The sequence below is a fragment of the Cololabis saira genome, chromosome 18 (genome assembly GCF_033807715.1).
Source record: "Cololabis saira isolate AMF1-May2022 chromosome 18, fColSai1.1, whole genome shotgun sequence".
Classification (NCBI taxonomy): domain Eukaryota; kingdom Metazoa; phylum Chordata; class Actinopteri; order Beloniformes; family Belonidae; genus Cololabis; species Cololabis saira.
This window is the reverse complement of record NC_084604.1, coordinates 14,757,286-14,773,126: the sequence shown is the minus strand read 5'-3', so window position 1 is coordinate 14,773,126 and position 15,841 is coordinate 14,757,286. Positions and strand designations below refer to the sequence as shown.

The 15,841-nt window shown below is 40.4% G+C and overlaps 1 protein-coding gene across 2 annotated transcripts in view; it reads left to right on the top strand.

The window, feature by feature from the left end:
• LOC133464539 (adhesion G protein-coupled receptor F5-like) overlaps window positions 1-11,960 on the top strand; it is a 54,889-nt gene extending 42,929 nt beyond the window's left edge. For both annotated transcript variants that reach the window (XM_061746581.1, XM_061746580.1), the window contains 9 exons: window positions 4,763-4,957; window positions 5,242-5,382; window positions 5,464-5,642; window positions 6,194-6,370; window positions 6,470-7,843; window positions 7,956-7,997; window positions 9,506-9,556; window positions 9,667-9,739; window positions 10,174-11,960. In XM_061746581.1, the coding sequence (XP_061602565.1) occupies window positions 4,763-4,957; window positions 5,242-5,382; window positions 5,464-5,642; window positions 6,194-6,370; window positions 6,470-7,843; window positions 7,956-7,997; window positions 9,506-9,556; window positions 9,667-9,739; window positions 10,174-10,217 (2,276 nt within the window). In that variant the 3' untranslated portion in view covers window positions 10,218-11,960. The remainder of the gene's footprint in view (window positions 1-4,762; window positions 4,958-5,241; window positions 5,383-5,463; window positions 5,643-6,193; window positions 6,371-6,469; window positions 7,844-7,955; window positions 7,998-9,505; window positions 9,557-9,666; window positions 9,740-10,173) is intronic.
• The last annotated feature ends 3,881 nt before the right edge of the window (window positions 11,961-15,841 follow it).

Genomic DNA, 15,841 nt, shown 5'->3' with positions numbered 1-15,841 from the left:
GTTACCATGACAAACCAAACATACAGTAAATGCCATTTTATGGTTTTGTCCCTTTTCAAAATGCGCTGTGTAGTCACTGAAATCTAACTATTGATTTTCTGATGCTTTCGACTTAAAGGGGAACTATTATGGCATCTAATACCTATTTTAAACAGGCCTTGAATGTCTTAAAAACAAGCTTTTTATTTTTTTAAATAAATTTGAAATTCAGCCTCAGACATGTCTTTAGCATCCCACTCTCTAACCTCATTATCTATGCGGGATTCTGAGTGGGCGGGGCTATGATAATGAGGCACTCTGCTGATTGGCTGCCTGAATTACGCAATGCACTGCTACGAAAAAATGGCGGAAGCACCGGCCGGCAGAGTTAGTTGTGGGCGTCGTTTCACGCATCGGAGGCCAACATATGTAAATCGCTACCGTCGTTACGTAACGACGGGAGCAAAATCTGAACGGCTCGTAGATTTTATTTTATTTTATTTTATTAGGATCCCCATTAGCTGATGTAGTTTACATCAAGTACTCTTCCTGGGGTCCGATCAATAAAACAATAAAATAATATGATTAAAATTCGGAAATACACTAACAAACATCACAAAAAAAATTACATAGACAACATACAGTCTATAAAAGTACCGGCCATTAGCAAATCAGCAAATTTAGCAATTCCTTTAGCAAGCAAATAGCAGCAAAGCATAGTCTTTTTTTTTATTTTTTTTTATTTTTATTTTTTTTTTAGCATAGTCTTAACATCCAATCAGATATAGTCCATGTGATTTTGTAGGGGATCATCACACATATATACAATGTCAAAACACACTCAGATACAGCAAGACACACCGTAAATAAATCATTTATGGTTACACTACCTTTTGTGAGCTATGTATTTCTTCACTTGTTTTTGAAACTGACCTTGCTCTGGGTTTTAGAAATGTAACCTGGAAGAGAATTCCATTCAGCAATGGCTCTGTAGAGTACTGTTTGTTGTTTTGACATTTTTTTTTGCTTTTGGAACACAGTATTTACCACTAACTGCATGTCTGGTGGGATATGAGTGTGTGTCAGCACTGAGTGTAAGTTGTTCATATAGACAATCAGGGATTTTCAGATGATAAATGTCTCTCACAAAGGAGATTAGGGATGATTTTAACCTTGCATCTACTTTCAGCCAGCCAAGTTGAACATGCATGCCATTAATGTTAGATCTTAACGTGCAATCAAGGGCAACACGAGCTGCTCTGTTCTGAGCCCGTTGTAGCTTCCCTAAATTAGTTTTCGATGTTCCCGACCACACCATCGCACAGTAATCCAATTGTGACAGTACCAGTGTCTGCAGGACTCATTTTTTCAACTTTGTTGTTAAGAAATGAGAGCATCTCTTAACTATGGAAATGTTTCTCCCCATCTTTTGAGCTAGTATATCTGTGTGCTTTGACCACGTCAAGTTGCAGTCTAGGGTTACCCCAAGGAGTTTAGTTTCCTGTACTTGCTCAACAACCATATTATTGAGGATTAAATCCATCTGGGAACTAGATGTCAAAGTGTGTTTTGACCCAAATAAAATGCTCTTGGTTTTAGGAATATTTAGAACAAGTTTATTAGCAGTAACCCAATCAAATATAGTTTGCAGCTCTTTGTTGAGGACCAAAACTATTTCCTCCACTGTAAAAGCTGACATATAGAGTGTGGAGTCATCTGCATACATTACCATGCTGGACTTGGTACATGCAAGTGGAAGGTCATTTGTGAATATGGAGAAGTGATGAGCCCTGCGGAATTCCACTTGATAGATGTCCTGTGTCTGATAAGCTACCATTAAAGAAGACCCTCTGCGTCCTATTGGTTAAGTAGCTCTCGATCCATTTTAAGGATGGCTGAGTAAAGCCATAGCACTTAAGTTTTGCTAACAACAAACTATGGTCAATGACGTCGAAGGCTGCACTGAAGTCCAGTAGAACTGCCCCCACCATTTTCTGTTCGTCAATATCATTTAACCAGTTGTCAGTCATATGTGAAAGTGCAGTACCTGTTGAATGCCCTTCCCTTTAAGCATGCTGGTAAATCCACATCACACTGGACGGCTCATCCGGGCGGCTGTACAGACACTGCAGAATTTGGTTGCTTTCCTCCTTCTCTAAGTTGGCAGGCTGAGGGGAGACCACTTTATATATGTTGAAGCAAGAGAAAACGTGTTTTTCATAATAGGTCCCCTTTAATATTCAAAGCTAATGTTAAATAAAAGGTAATTTTCTTTAAAGCCTCGGCATCACATCCGGGATCAATGTCCGTAAGTTACAATAAAAAACAGACTTCACTGATCCAGCATGAACATGAACTGTGGCTAACCACAAGCTATGGCTGTGGCACTGTTCTCAGCAGTTTAGCGGAGCTTCAGATTGTTCCAGGCCAACTGTTGTGGCAGTAGTGAGAACTGGCAGTGCACAAACCCTTTTTATCTTTAAATTAAAGATGGACTGTACACTGTTAGGTCTTTATTCACAACTGAAGTTCAGGACCATATTGCATCTTTCAATCTAAAAAAAAAAAAGAAAAGAAAAGCTTATAAGTGCATATAATTAGGGCCCGAGCACCTTCAGTGTGAAGGCCCTATTGTATTTGCAGGAATTTTTATTTTTATTATTATTAATATTCTTCTGACAAAAGGAAGCCCCCCTAAACGTGCCCAAAAAGTCACCAAATTTTGCACTCAAGCCAGGCCTGGCGAAAAATTTGACACCAAGCATTACTTTTTTCTTTCAAAAGCATTACCGTGGCGACGCTAGACGCCAAAAAGCGTGCCCACCCTTCATCTGATTGGTTCAGACAGAAAAAACTTTGCGCCTCAAGCCCCATAATACGGTTTGACATACATGAACGAAAATCGGTACACACCTGTATCATGTTGCAACTAAAAGAAAAGTCTCTTGGCGCCATGGCCGAAACGAACAGGAAGTCGGCCATTTTGAACATTTTGAATTAATTGTGTAATTTTGGAGCAATATATGCCATTCCTTCGAAAATTAATTCAGCCCGAACCGTATCGTGAACCCAGTGTTATACATCAAAATGTGCGTCTCCATCCTGCGACTACAGGCATTACTTTTCTCTTTCAAAAGTGTTACCGTGGCGACGCTAGATGCCTAAAGGCGTGCCCCGCCTTCATCTGATTGGTCCATATTTGATAGTCACCAAATTTTGTATGCAAGCCAGGCCTGGCGATACATTTGATATTTCATGGTTTGCATTAATGGGCGTGGCCTAACGGCTCAACAGCGCCCCCTAGAATACTATTCTCTGCCATAACTTTTGAATGGTTTGACATAGAGAGTTGTGGGTGGTGTCATGGGACTCGATATTGAGTCCTTGACCATAATTGGTGCAAATTAGCTCCGCCCCTTCTTCTGATTGGTTGTCCATATTTCCTGCTATAAATTTTGAATGTTTTGACATAGAGAGTCGTGGGTGATGTCACCTGAATCGATATTGAGTCTTTGAGCTTCATTGGCCTGAATTAGCCCCGCCCCTTCTTCTGATTGGTTTTCCCGATTTTCTACTACTTTTGAATGGTTTGACATAGAGAGTCGTGGGTGGTGTCATTGGACGCTGTATTGAGTCTAGGGTTGCCACCCGTCCCGTATTGAACTAATACGGGACGCGATTTGTCCCATATTTTCATTAACGCCCCATACACACGTCTGTCACACACACATCAACACTAAATGTAACAATAATGAACAAAATAAAACACAGGAAACATTAAGGCCAGCAAAATCTTTGTGGCGGGACAACAGGACCCGCTGCGCTCTGTGCCCAGATCTTTCTATGTGTGTGCCAGACAGCCGGGAGGACTCTAACTTTTACACCATATTCTAGTTGAATTATTGAAATAAATTAACTTTTACACCAGATTCTAGTTGAAATTTTGAAATAAATTAAATTTTACACCATATTCTAGTTGAATTATTGAAATAAGTTAACTTTTACACCATATTCTAGTTGAATTATTGAAATAAGTTAACTTTTACGCCATATTCTAGTTGAATTATTGAAATAAGTTAACTTTTACACCATAGTCTTCACCTGAAGCAATATTCTCGACCTTGGCTGATGTGGACATACAGAGCATAGGCAGCTATTTCAGCTGCTATATGGTTGGCTGTCTGTACAGTCATGCAAGTTCAATGCTATTAAAGAACACGTTTTTTCATATAAAATAAACACATTTTTATGCAGTTTAGAAGTTTTGGGGCTTTTCTTTGGCTCCTGCGCTGCTGAAATCGGGGTGTCCTTTATTTCTATTTCTGAAAGGTGGCAACCCTAATTGAGTCCTTGACCTTCTTTGGCCTGAATTAGCCCCGCTGTTCTTCTGATTGGTTGTCCCGATTTTATACTATAACTCTTCTGATATGCTTATGGGGGGCAGTGGCCGTGAGTGCGAGGGCCCGTTCATCGCTGCTTGCAGCTTTAATTTATTTTGTAGTTTATTATCATAATTCTAACAAATTATAACAAATAAAAATACATCCCCTTACAGTGACCCTGGATGTTAAAAAGAAACCAAATCCATTTGCTTGTTCTATTTATGCTGTGATAATGGATACCATGAGGTAATATGAGAGTGAGGTAATTCATTTGAACTTTTGTGAAACTTTTAGGGATCTTTTAATGAATAAATGTGATGCTCTCTTGTTGTCATTTCTAAAATGTAATGTCTAACTATGATGATGATGATGATGATGATGATGATTAACTTTAATTTTAGGAACCTATGAATGTAAGTTGAAAAGTGAAAACAATTCAACTTTTCTACAGAGGGGAACTTTCACTCTTGAAATAACCCCTGAGATCAAAGTGGAACCAAGCAAAAAGAAAGTGCAATGTACAGAAGAAAGCTCGGTGGCGCTAAAGTGCTCTGTCAACGCCCCCTATGTGGTTAAGTTCCTAGACCGGAGTGAAGGTAAACATGAAGTGAGCCATAAGAGCCCCCCCACACGCACGCACGCACGCACGCACGCACGCACGCACGCACGCACGCACGCACGCACGCACGCACGCACGCACGCACGCACGCACGCACGCACGCACGCACGCACGCACGCACACACACACACACACACACACACACACACACACACACACACAATGTTTGTATATTAAAGTTGTTTTCTCACATAAGTCTGTTTTTCTGGATGCTCATAATGTACCACTCATAACCTAACGTTTTATGATGTGTTGGTTTAGCTACAGGAAATGAAATCACATACGATTTTCCTGTTCCTCCCGACTGTCCATCCACACAAATCTTAATCACCTGTCAAGTGGAACTCGAAGGAAACAGTAAGGTTTTTAAGGAAGAAATCAAATTGGAATTCACCAGAGAAGGTGAGTGTTGAAGCGTGAAGTCACGCTTTCCCGTAAATAATAAGTAACAATCATTGTTCTAACAACCCTCTTTCTCTCTAGTGTTTGTATGTTTCAATGCCACATATGGAAACGGACCTGTCGGCTTTGTTGGTGAAGCACCTTGCGAAAAGGACTTTGAGGGAGAAAAGACAGCGGTTTGCAGGGCAGATGGTACATATGGAGACTTCCAAGACAACTGCGTCCTGCGGCCTGTTAAGCAACTGTTTGAACTGTCTGAGGTAACCAACTTCTCCTGATGTTACTGACAATATGTCCGAAAAAAGACCTTGAGTGATTATGATTGGAAATCACTGAAACATTCGGTGTAATGTAATAAACTCAACATAATGATTCACAGTAATGTTAATAATAAAAGGAAGACCATTCCACAGATGCATGTCAAAGAGAAGGTAGTGTAGGGTAGGAGTGTACTCCTTCTGTTGTGTTTAGATTCGGCAATGCTACACACCCAAATGGATACCATGAGGTCAGCTGGCTTATTGAATAGAATGATCAACCAGGTTTTTCCATAAATAGTTTTTCTTATAATTGTTGATATAATTGATCATATTCCAAGATGACAATGCCAGGATTCATCAGGTTACAACTGAAAGAATGGTTGAGGTACCAGGAGACATAATTATCACATATGGATAAAGGTCTGAAGAACTTCACTTTAACCACCCTATTTTGTCTGTAGTGACCCTATCCACCTTATCAAATAAGTGGAATGATATTTTTTTGTATAATAATATTGCATGGTCACTAAAACCCTTTTTTACTGTGTCAGAATTTGAATATTGCTGCAGTGCCACAATTCTTGGACGACCTCAGTGAAATCACTGCGAACTTCACTGAGGAAGTCACAGAGTCTCCCGCCACGATTAACACCATTGTTAGGATACTCAACAACGTGGCCGAAGTGTATTCATCTCCATCTTCATCTATAGGTGAAAGCTCACTAAAGGTGGGTGAATCTTAGTGATGCAGTTTATATACTGTAGGTAATAATTGTTTTTAATGTTTAATACTTTCTGTTTTGTTTTTGTTTGTTTTTTGAATGTAGAATGTCCTTGGAACGATAGGCATTCTCACCAGACCCGAGGCAAAGAATTCATGGAATACTCTGAACCAGAATGATAACAAAAACACAAGCTCAGAAAGAAAAGACGAGGAGTCTGGAAGTGTCAGTTCATTGTTGTTGCAGTCTCTTGAGACGATAACAAATCGTCTTTCCAACACTTCCTCTAACATTGAAACCCCGTTAATCATCCTGAACAAAACTGAGTTCACGGAAACCTTTAGTGAGGATTTCAATTCTTCGGTGGAAGTAGATATACCAGAATCTGATGGACAAAGAAAATCAATCACAGTGATAACATTTTCCTCCATGGATACCGTGCTCCCTGCAAGAGACGAAGCCAATTCATCTGACAATGTTATCAACGGAAGGGTTGTACTTATTCAGTCCAGTGGCAAAATCAATAACATCTCATTAACATTTGATACTCTCAACGATACTCTGCAGGATCCAAAGTGTGTTTTCTGGAACTTCTCACTCTTTGAAGGTCTTGGAGGATGGGACGACAATGGGTGTACCTTGGTGAATGACAACGAAACAGTCAGCTGCAACTGCAACCATCTCACCTCGTTCTCCATTCTCATGTCACCTTTCGCTCCAAATAACCCGATATTGGACTATATAACCTACATCGGTGTTGGCCTGTCAATGGCTTCGTTGGTCATATGTCTCATCATTGAGGGTATCATCTGGAGAAAAATAAGAAAGAACACCACATCCTACTTGCGTCATGTTTCCATCGTGAACATTGCTGTTTCTCTCTTGATTGCAAACATCTGGTTCATCATTGGGGCGGCCATCGCAGATGCAGATCAGAAAAACCCACCAGCATGCAGTGCAGCTACCTTTTTCATCCATTTTTTCTATCTGGCTCTGTTCTTCTGGATGTTAGCCTCAGGTCTGCTGCTGCTCTATCGCATGCTCAGTGTCTTTGGTGGGGGGTTGTCTAAAGCGGCCATGTTGGCTATTGGATTCTGTCTGGGATACGGTGCACCACTCATCATCGCAGTAATAACCATCGCTGTAACTGCACCTGCAAAGGAATACATCAGAGCAAATACTGTCTGCTGGCTCAACTGGGACGAGTCCAAAGCCCTGCTGGCATTTGTGATCCCTGCTCTGGTAATAGTGGTTATAAACCTCATAATCCTGCTGGTGGTGATATACAAAATGTTGAGGAGCAGAATTCAGTCAAGTGCTACACAGCCAGGTGAGAAACATGTTCTGATGGTCATCGCCCGGACTTTGGCTGTACTCACACCATTCTTTGGATTGACATGGAGTTTGGGAGTTGGGACAATGACTGACCCAAATAATGAAGGAATCCATATTGCATTTGCATTCTTCAATTCGCTGCAGGTAGCTATTGATAAACTATGCAGAACAGTATTATGTCAAACAAGTGAAATTATAACTTTGTCTTTGCAGTGCAGTTATAAACTTGACATCATTATCCATGTGCTTTTTAAAGGGTTTCTTCATCTTGGTATTTGGGGTGCTGCTGGACAAAAAGGTATGTGTGACTCAGTACACTTCAATTATCAGTTTTACCGATAATTATAGGTTAACTATATCTAGTTTTCTTTGGCCCAAATTTGTTACTGTTACTGAGGTTATTAACTCAAGGTGAGTGTGCCAGAAATGGCGAGCTTCGGGCAAACCTATGAGCTGTGAGCCAAATTTGGCCCACATGTGGCCCACCAGAGCTGGGCCTGAGCCATGAGAGCCAAAAATATTTGGTTTGATTTTAATGACTCATTTGTCTATAACAGGGATTGTGAACCGGTGGTCCGCGGCCCTCTGGTGGTCCGTGGCGGTATTGCAGGTGGTCCGTGAAATTGTAAATGGAAAACAATAATAATTTAAAAAATATATATTTATTCTTTAGACGCAATTTATTTTCCATTTACTATTCATTTTTGTGAATAATTTACCCATCCAAATTATGTCAAATGAGTGAGAGTGAACTTTGTAATATTATAAGCTCTCTTGGATTCCTATTGTTAATTTTTCATTGACTGTTTTTTTTTTATAGCAAAAGGTGCAAATAAAAATATACACTGATGCAAATAAATAGCCTATTTAGGCCCATACGCTTATTTAAAAGCAAGGTGCAAAATAAAACAAACATCCTCAAAAGCAGTTGGTCCCCGAGTTGCTTCCTGGTTACAATGGGGGTCCCTGGGCACAAACCAGTTGAAAACCTCTGGTCTATAAAGATGCAGCTCATAATCTCTCATCGCCATGTCAGTGTTTCAGTTTTTCTGGCATCTTAAAATTTGTGTTCAATGGGCATCGTTCATAAAATGTGAGCAGATCAAATTATTATTCAAACTGTTCCTGGGGAGCTTGTTTTTGAAAATGTAATTCATGGAAATGTTAGAAGTGCTTAACTTTTCGTTGTAATGAACTAAATCTGATCTGGACTGTGACCATATTGAGAGCTTGTGTAAATTATATGAGCACAACATGTTTGAAAAATGACAATAAATGAGAAGTAAAACATATTTATCTTAATTGATGGGAAGCTTGCATATTTAAACTTCAGATTACATTTCTTAGAAGTTAACCAAAACCACCCCATATGCTATCAATGATAACTACAGATGTGACCATATTTGAACCACATGAATCTGTGGGGCAAAACATCTACAGTTCCTAATGCTTTTTGCTAAAACCAGAATCGTGTATCATAGTAATCCAGCAGGATTTGAACCCATATTTGGATTTGCTAGGGGAAAGCTAAACTGATGGTTAATATGCTCTAAATTGTTGCATTTTAATGCAAGTACATAGTTTTCTAAATGCCCCATACATCTGGTGAGTCGGTTAAATTAAACTTGATCAACAAACATGCCTCCAAATTATACAGCAATCCAGTTTGTGTGTCTATGGAAACATTCACTAGGTAATTTAATTTCAAACCTGAAACTTTAAATGGAAACATTTTTGTTGTATTTGGTTGTAAAGGATGAAAACACTTTTATAAACAAAGCACTAATTCCTGCTTCATCCTTTCAGGTGCGGTCAGAGCTCACCATGAAGTCAACAACTTCCCAGGGAATAACAACGGTACGACCTGCTTTCTGAATGTTTGTTTCGTTGTTTCTTGTTGGCTTTGTATTGGCTTTTGTGCAATTTATTGATAACAAACAAATTTTGGATTTTCGCTCTTGTTTTAGAGCACCGGTGCCGGCGCTACATCCAGTGGACTGGGAATTTTCCAGAACTTGAGACGAGGCGGAGGTATATCGGGTAAGAAAAGACAGAGGCCAAAAATGTTTTAATCTGTAATTTTTATTCTGTCAGGACATATTATTGGACGGAGCATTCTGATACAGACAAATATTATCTGAAGGATTCATTGGCCTGAAATTTGACCATTTCTAGTTTTGTCAGGATAATCGTCTGATATCAATCTGGATATCGTCAATATCTGTTGCACAAAAAAATCTGTTACCACAATATTAGATTAGGTTAGGTTAGATTAGATTTGATTGAATTGATAAAATGTAGTATGAGCAATATGTACACTATTGAGATATAGTGTAGATAGAGCCATAGATGTTTTTTATGGCAACCACAATCTGGTAAATATCAGCACGTTGAAATCACAGCAAACACGTTATCGGGGTGAAACTTTATGTCAGTATTTTTTCCTTATGCTAAGTAATGTTTTTGTGTTGCAGGTGCTTCAAATGGCTTACCTGAATCGCAATCATTACACATCTGAACACACATGTGGACAACGAGGATACGTATAAAGATGACCACACAAACAAGACCAAAATTTAAATGAAGGAATTTTCTTTATGAAAGCTGCTGAAAACACCATAAAACCTTAAACTTTTCAGTGTGACATATTTGTGGGATGTATAATATTGCATTGTTTACTGTTTTTACACATTTTCTAGTGACTCATTTTGCTAAATCAAAAAAGTGTATTTTCTTTTTGATAAAGGGGGTTTTATAATTTTGAGAATAAATCTTAGCAGTGGGTACTACTAATGTGCTCATACTTGTTTGTTCTTAGTCTGGTGCATTCAAAATGTGCTCGAATGTAAGTGTGCACTGAACAAGTTAAAGGAAAAGAACTGGGTCCACTCAGGTTTTGAGCTCTTCCACACTTTGTCTATTGTTTTTTGTTTTTTTGTCCACTCAAGGGTGAAAAGCTAATGTGAACACCAAAACAAACCAGGATTTTCTACAATAGGGAACCATCACTTTCTGCTTTGGCCCAGAGGAAAAGTACCAAAGAAAAAGTTTGGGTGCACCCTAACCCCGGTCCCACCTGGAGCCGAAACGTTCATTCCTCAGCACGACCACAAGGTCCCAGTGGACGTATTTCAGAAGCTGAGTGCTCCTGCATCCTGCCTGTTCACATAGATTTATGAGATTACGATTTTCCCTGTTTCCCGCACTTGTTTAAAGATAAATATCACGCCATATTTTGCCTTTTCTATTATCCTTATCAAAATTGTTGGCAGTGTTACATAAAATAAGCTATTGGGCTTCAAAAATGAACCTTTCCCCGTATTTGGTTAAAATCCCTTCGGAGACCCTCTGAATCGACAATGTGGATGTACGAGTTGTATATTTAAAGACACAAGAATGTCAGACGGATTTTTCAAAACAGATTCAAACAGATTTTTGTTAGGTGACCCGTGAAAGTTGATTTCAGAAGACGCCATTAAACATTGTATTTGATACCACTGATCTTTTACAAGGATTACTCTGTAATTATCACATAACTTCAGGACTTTATTATGTTCTTTTGCTACTCCATACATACAAGTCTTTATAAATAGTTTTATCAATTGGGTGTTTCTCACACTTAGATTCTGACCAGGCCATTGTATTTGTTTTATACTCTGTTAAATCACTACCGGCTGTTTTATGCATCCTGTGTATACGTATCCCTTGATCAGAAATAATTAAGCAGTTGTCGGATATCTGCTACACTACACAATAAGGAAATGTGTGCCACATTTACCCCAATTACCCCAAAACCTTAATTGTTTGCACTTTGATTGCACTTTCAGTTCAAGTCTGTTCTTCTTTAGGTTTTATTTATCTTTTTTCAAGTCATGTTTAAGTGCTGTTGGCGTAGATGCAATAATTATATTTTTTTATTATATATATTTATTGTGTGTGTCCACATGTACTGTTTCTTGCTTGTTTCACATTGTCTACAGCAATGTAAACATTTGATGATTTATTTTTCTTAAATTCAATAAATGTTTTAAGTCATCCAACTCTATTATAGTATTGAACAATCATTCCCATCCACCTTTAAAGTCAAACAGATTTGTCTGGTCGTGCACAAACACTAGTGTGTTACTACTACTAGTGCGTTACTACTACTACTACTACTACTACTACTACTACTACTACTACTACTGTCATTCAGCAGACGCTTTTATCCAAAGCGACTTACATGTGAGAGAACAACACAAGGACAAAAGTTACTGTTAACCGTTGGACGTTTTTCTTTTCATTTAGTGCCGAATAGGCCTGAACTTGTGCTAGTTATAATCAGTAACTCTCCAGTCTTAAAGGTATTGTGACATCATTTTTAACATGCTTTTAACACTATTAAAAGTCTTGGCCAACATCCCTCAAGTGTGTCTAAAAGAGTGTAACAAGAAAAACTTCACTCTAGTACTCCATTCCTGGCTTTTTATGACAGTGTTTTTTTGCGCCGTGAAAAACGCTTCCTTTCCCCCCTTTCCTGTCAATCATTCCCCCGCTCCTCCTCCAAACCTCCTCCAACCCAACCATACGCTCACAGCGGCGTCGGAGAGTTAAGCCCGGGAGCAACAGGCGAAGCATGCACGGAAAAGCAGCAGGGTGAACCACAGCAAACAATCATAAAAATAAAGGGATGCAAGCAGCAGTGTCCCCTTATCTTAAGTCCAGTCAGTGGCCGCGGGTCTTCTTAGCAGTTGTCCTCCGGTGATTAGAACAAAAGAGGCTCTAAACAGCTCCGTGTTAAGCCTGATTTATGGTTCCGCGTTAAATCGACGCAGAGCCTACGCCGTAGGGTTCAGCGTACGGTGCGCGTCGCCGCGTAACCCTACGCCGTAGGCTCTGCGTCGGTGTAACGCGGAACCATAAATCAGCCTTTATGGTGCGCTGGAGAGGAGAGGAGGCAGGGAGCTGGGTGGAGGGGGCGGTGATTTAGCGGGGCGTGACGTCACGTTCCGCCACCAAACCAGATGCGCCGTTTTTGCATAGTTATGCGGAAAATCCCAGAAAGCACACAATACACTGAATGTTAAAAGTTTGTTGTTTTTGGGTGTAATTGATGTCAAGACACCCAACAAAACACAAAAAATCAAGAAAAATTTGTTTTTCATGTCACAATACCTTTAAAGGAGCATGAGGCTCCTTTTAAGAAATGAGACTCTCTAGCGCCACCCTTCGCCACGACGGCCGTCGGGGGTACTGCAGCCAACAGCGAAGCCGGCACGGGAGAACGGGGAGAATGCGCATGCAGCGTCATGTGACGTCAAATCCGCAGGGAAGCGCGGGAAAAGCGGCCCCAGCCTTGCAGCACATTTTGCAGCACACAGCCTGTTCAAGGCAACGGACAGATACACTAGAGGGCTCATTCTTTTTGGTTTGGAACGCTTCATCTGACATTATTACTAGAAAAATTAAAACGTATACAATTTTTTTTCATAAATCCAGCCTCAAGCTCCTTTAAGATTATCCAGTTAACAAACAAATTAATAGGTTTTGTTGGTGGCTCTTCTTAGTGGAATCTACAAACTTTTAGAACTTTGCTAAAAATATATTTTTAAGTATTATTGTTAAGTTATAAATCACTTCCAATAAATCACAGTGGGAGGAGCGGGGTGTAAGGTGGGTGGTCCACGTGTCACGGGTGTGATGTCATTATTAATCAGCTGTGTGCCACCGGTTGCGCCATAAGCGGAAGCGATCCGTGCGGTGACGTAAAATTGTCGGGAGAGTGATGCGGTACTGGTAAGAGCTCCGTTTATTAATGTGACGGTTTTTGTTTATACTTGCTGTGCTGGATCCGCATCTCGCGGCTGCGATCGCTTGTATGTGACATGGTTGCTGTGCTAATGATGCGCCGCTGCGCTGTCGCGCTGTTGGCACCTGGAGATGTGTGTGTGTGTGTTTGTGGGTGTGGCGGAGCACGCGGTTTAAGTTATGAATGAACATCACGGCTCAAAACTTAAGATGAAATTAACATATGACATAAGATTAACTTTTTGTGTTTACTTGCAAAAGTGCAAAGCAGTTTATTTTGTATTTGTAAATCCCCATTTAATTGTATTTAATTATGACAGATGATGACAATGATGATGACGATGGTTATTGCTTTTTGTTGTTAATGATTATATGATTATGTTTGAGGTAATAAACTATGTTGTACTTGGATTTTATTTCTTTTTCACAGGTTTATAACCTGCTACAACCCAAATGTACGTCTTGCTGCCACAGAAGCAGTACATTATTTCAAGAAATAAAAACAAAGAAAAGCTGAGTTATTCCTCGTCCACTCTCCCTACACCCTGTCCGGGGGGATTTGAAAAAACCGGAACAATTATAGATTTAAACTTTAAACCCTTTCAATTACATGACTTATTTATAACAGAATTACAACTCACACATGTAATTTAAAAGCAACATTATAAATGTAGTGATTTAAAGGAGCATGAGGCTCCTTTAAAGAAATGAGACTCTCTAGCGCCACCCTTCACCACGACGGCCGTCGGGGGTACTGCAGCCAACAGTGAAGCCGGCACGGGAGAACGGGGAGAACGCACATGCAGCGTCATGTGACGTCACATCCGCAGGACAGGGCGGGAAATTCGGACTCCGAATTGCAGCACATTTTGCAGCACACAGTCTGTTCAAGGCAACGGAGAGATACACTAGAGGGCTCATTCTTTTTGGTTTGGAACGCTTCATCTGACATTATTACTAGAAAACTTAAAACGTACACAAATCTTTTTCATAAATCCTGCCTCCATCCTGCCTCATGCTCCTTTAAAAAACAAACTATAGCTTTCCAATGGAACGTATTGACGTGCTCACAATAAAATAAAAATATTTTAAATAAATAACTCAATAGGAGAACCTGGCTGCTGCAAGAGGTAAAAGCCAATGAGATATAGGCATTTCAGCTGATGTTACCTACTTAACTCTGGCTTCAAGAATAGGTGAAGATACCTGCCCTGGGCTGCTTTGCTGAAATTTGCCCATAAATCCTTCCAGGCCAACCCAAAACTGTTCACTGCAGTCACTTAGAACAGTTAAAAGATTCAGATTCAGACGACTTTATTAATCCCTTTGGGAGGTTCCCCTCGGGGAAATTGACATCTCCATCTCACACACACAACACTGTCATTTACAAATCAAACACCCCGAAAGCCAAACACCCATATAAAGAAAAAAAGATAAGAAAATTTAAATAAAGATAAAAATAAAAGTCAAAGTAAAAGGTAAAAACTAAAATTAAAAATAAAAAAAAATGATAGAAAAAGTGTCCACTGTCCTGGTTATTGCACAGTCCGGTTTGTTGTTGGTCAGACTGACTGACCCCCCTCAGTCCCTCTGTTCTTCAGTTCTTCTTTGCCCCCCAGTGAGGAGTTGAACAGTTTGATGGCATGGGGACAAAGGAGTGTTGGTCCTGCACTTGGGGAGGAGCAGCGTCTCACTGAACGGGCTTCTCCGGCTGCTGATGACAGTGTGCAGAGAGTGGCTGGCATTGGCATTGGCATTGTTCAAGATAGCCAGGAGTTTGTGCATTTTTCTCCTCACTGCCACTGTCTCCAGAAGGTCCAGCTTCGTGTCAACCACGGAACCGGCGCCTGATCAGCTTGTCCAACCTGGAGAGGTCTGCCTTTGAAGTGCTCCCTCCCCAGCACACCACAGCGTAGGGCAGGACGCTGGCGACCAGAGACTGATAAAACATCAACAGGAATTTTTTGGAGATGTTGAAAGATCTCAGCCTCTTCAGGAAGTACATCCTGCTCTGGGCCTTCTTGTACAGCTGCCTCATGTCGCTTGTCCAGTCCAGCTTGTTGTCCATCCACAGCCCAAGATATTTTCTAAGTCTGCACGACCTCCACCTCCTCCGCTCCTAACAGGACTGGTCTAGGACTGGGTCTGTCCCTCCCAAAGTCGATGAGCAGTTCCTTAGACTTTGAAGTGTTGAGCTGCAGGTTGTTTGTGTGGCACCAGACAACAAAGTTCCTCACCAGGCTCCTGTTCTCCTCCTCTTCGTCGTCACTGATACACCCCATGATGGCCGTCTCATCTGCGAACTTCTGGACGTGACACGTTGCAGAGTTGTAGCAGAAGTCCACGGTGTACATA